We start from the raw sequence: 3,123 nt of genomic DNA, 5'->3' as shown, positions 1-3,123 counted from the left end.
TGTGTGTGTGTGTGTGTGTGTGTGTACGTGCATGCATGTGTCCATGTCCATGCATGTGCTTGCACGCCATCGATGTACTCGTGCATGTTCACCTGCACATGCATGCACGAGGGTGTGTGACTTTGCAGCAGGGACAAATCAAGCTGAGAGGGACGGAGAAGCTGGAGGTGTTGGTGATGTGACAAAACAGTTTGAGCAGCAAACACTGGAAGACAAAGAGAGGGAGGAGGATGGAGAAGAAGGTAAGTCCTCACCACCATCACTATCGTCTGCAGTGGCGATTGTGTTGAACTTTAAGCTCCTGAAAGTGCACCGGGAAATTCAGCTAGTCATATCTGCAATGTGATATCTGATTTTCAGTAACACACTGGGAGTTGTGCCCAAGCTCCTGTCGATATTTCTCACTTTACAAACTGTATTGAAGCTAATGATGCTTTCAACAGATGGGGATGAAGGAGAGAACTCAGCTGGAAAAAAGAAGAAGAAGAAGAAAAAGAAGAAAGGATGTAAGCCGTTTGGTTTTTTCTCAGTGCAGCAAATGCATCTCTGCAACAGATTACTCTTTGGGACGGACTGTTTGAATCAAATTCACATTTTCTCGATTCAGAATTTAAATTGAAACTGCAATTCACATCCCTTGGCAGAATATTAATCGTCATAGAGACACGTCATATTTTATAGATGTACTTACTCTAAGAACCCCACAGCTAAGTCTTTTCTGTGTTCGAATCAACTGCATCACTTTGAATCATTAGGTAAATACAACAGGTGCACAAAAGCAGGTTGACTTGGATAATTAGTGTCATGAGAGTTACATAATGCAGGAGGTGTAGGACAAAATGCCACAGGACCTTAGATGTCAGGCAGACAGGACAAAATTAATGACATCATGCTCAGCTATGCCAGTGTGGAGCGAGCAGACTAAAAGTAAGTCCTGCTATAAAATGTCCTATATACATAGATCATCATTACAACCCACTTTATAATGCAATTGTATTGCCAGAGATTTGTCTAGCAATATAATTCTAGGGGTTTCTTTTACTCAAGGGTGCCTTGTTTAATTAGATCTGTAAGTCAAGAACGGTACTGTATTCTCTAGCTGGGTTAAAATGTTAATGTCATGAACAATGGGAGCATAACTTGTGTTTTCTTCTCTCTCTCTGGCTGCTTTCCTCTGCTTCTCCTTCTCACTATCTGGGCCACAGTGAAGGGACAGACTGACCCTCCCTCAATCCCTATTTGTGAGCTCTATCCCAGCGGAGACTTTCCAAAGGGAGAGGAGTGTGAATATCCACCATCAAAAGACGGGTGTGTGACCTCCACATCATCCCTCTCACTCAGCAGTAGTCTTCCACTGTGTTACATGCCTAGTTTTTATTTTTGTTATTTACGTTTCTCTGCTTTGCACTTATTCATATTTGGACAGCATAATGAGGTGCAGTATTTAGTGTGTGGTTTAATTTCCTGTTTAGAACTAAATTCATTTTTTAAAGAGCTGAAAAGTATCAACACAGCTTTCACTTGTGCAGAGTTTCTATAAGAGTGCGTCATTTACTCATTACAAGTATTAGTATAATGAGAAAATAATGATTTCCTCCTCTCTGCGGTGTGCCTGTCCACCTCCCGCCAGGCGCAGCGCAGCGTGGCGGACCACCAGTGAAGAGAAGCGGGCGCTGGACAGGGCCAATGAGGAGATGTGGAGTGACTTCAGGCAAGCAGCTGAGGCACATCGTCAGGTCCGCTCGTATGTCAGGAGCTGGATCAAACCAGGGATGACCATGATTGACATCTGGTGAGAAATGCCATGAAATATTTTTCCTGGGCCCCTTTTAATGGACTTTAATCTTGGCTGCTCATATCTTCCTGGGCTCTTTGGAGACTGGAATTGATATGGTTTCAGCACTTCTCTTCTTTGTCCTAAGAGACAGTTGAAAAATGATTAAAGAAAGCGCATCAACTTTTTCTGCATGCGTTATCTTCCCTGACGACCATCTCATTGCTCCTGCCATCCATTGTCCCTTTGTGCTGCTTTCCGTTTCTGGCAGCGAGAAGCTGGAGGACTGCTCCAGGAGGCTCATCAAAGAAAACGGGCTGAAGGCAGGCTTGGCCTTCCCCACCGGCTGCTCCATCAACCACTGTGCTGCCCACTACACCCCAAACGCAGGAGACCCCACGGTGCTGCGCTACGACGATGTCTGCAAAATTGACTTTGGAACGCACATCAACGGTAAGGGCTCGCTTATAACTTTTTAAGTGCTTCTGGAGTTCTGCTGTGCCATTTCACACTTGGCATTTATTGTGACATGGTCAAATGATGATTACATTATAATTCTTATAAACAGTTCTCGAAAGTTAATTAACTTCTTCTTTTTTTAGATTAATAAATCCTGTATTATTATTCAAAATGATAACCACATAGAAACTGTTGTGAATAACCAAACCTATTGGTCTTTTAGGTCGAATAATAGACTGTGCCTTCACCGTCACTTTCAATCCAAAGTATGACAGGCTGCTGGAGGCTGTGAGAGATGCAACTAACACGGGCATTAAGGTAATGGAGCTCTTCCCACACCCATACATGGTACTTCTTAATACTGTTGGTTACACAAAAAATCCTGACTACTCACCAAGGGAGGATAATCATCATATTCAGAGCACACATTTAATACATTAATAATAGTATCACAATTTACTACAATTAATTTATTACAACTAATGCTTGAGATGATGATTGAGAATTGAGGTTTTTTATTAAAATTATAAGGTAAAAGTCACACGCAAAAAAGTGAATTTAATATACTGAACATGTGCAGAATTACAGGCACTCACTGGCATGGAGACCACTGAAAATATAACTTATATGTTTTAAAAATCCGTATAGTAGCATGAATAAATTACCTTAAAAATACCTTAAATACTTATACACAAGGGGGAATATTGTCCCCCCTTGGGTATAAGTGTCACCTGTTCTTTTTAATTTATACATGGATGATCTTTCTAGGACATTAGAAGTGTGTAAAACTGGATGTATGGTGGGGGATAGCTTTATTAATCATCTGATGTATGCAGATGATTTAATTGTTATGTCTCCATATAGAGCTGGCCTACAGCAACTGCTTAGAG

The 3,123-nt window shown here is 41.5% G+C and overlaps 1 protein-coding gene across 2 annotated transcripts in view; it reads left to right on the top strand.

The window, feature by feature from the left end:
- LOC116694172 (methionine aminopeptidase 2) overlaps positions 1-3,123 on the top strand; it is a 7,866-nt gene that overhangs the window by 1,068 nt on the left and 3,675 nt on the right. The window contains exons 2-8 of one of the 2 annotated variants that reach the window (XM_032523707.1): positions 129-242; positions 444-506; positions 1,206-1,308; positions 1,494-1,502; positions 1,631-1,792; positions 2,046-2,227; positions 2,457-2,551. In XM_032523707.1, the coding sequence (XP_032379598.1) occupies positions 129-242; positions 444-506; positions 1,206-1,308; positions 1,494-1,502; positions 1,631-1,792; positions 2,046-2,227; positions 2,457-2,551 (728 nt within the window). Of the gene's footprint in view, positions 243-443; positions 507-1,205; positions 1,309-1,493; positions 1,503-1,630; positions 1,793-2,045; positions 2,228-2,456; positions 2,552-3,123 lie in introns of both variants that reach the window. The other variant, XM_032523706.1, reaches the window with a different exon arrangement.

Source organism: Etheostoma spectabile, chromosome 8, assembly GCF_008692095.1.
Source record: "Etheostoma spectabile isolate EspeVRDwgs_2016 chromosome 8, UIUC_Espe_1.0, whole genome shotgun sequence".
In the NCBI taxonomy this organism is placed as follows: domain Eukaryota; kingdom Metazoa; phylum Chordata; class Actinopteri; order Perciformes; family Percidae; genus Etheostoma; species Etheostoma spectabile.
The sequence above is the reverse complement of the archived record's forward strand: the minus strand, read 5'-3'. Positions and strand labels throughout refer to the sequence as shown.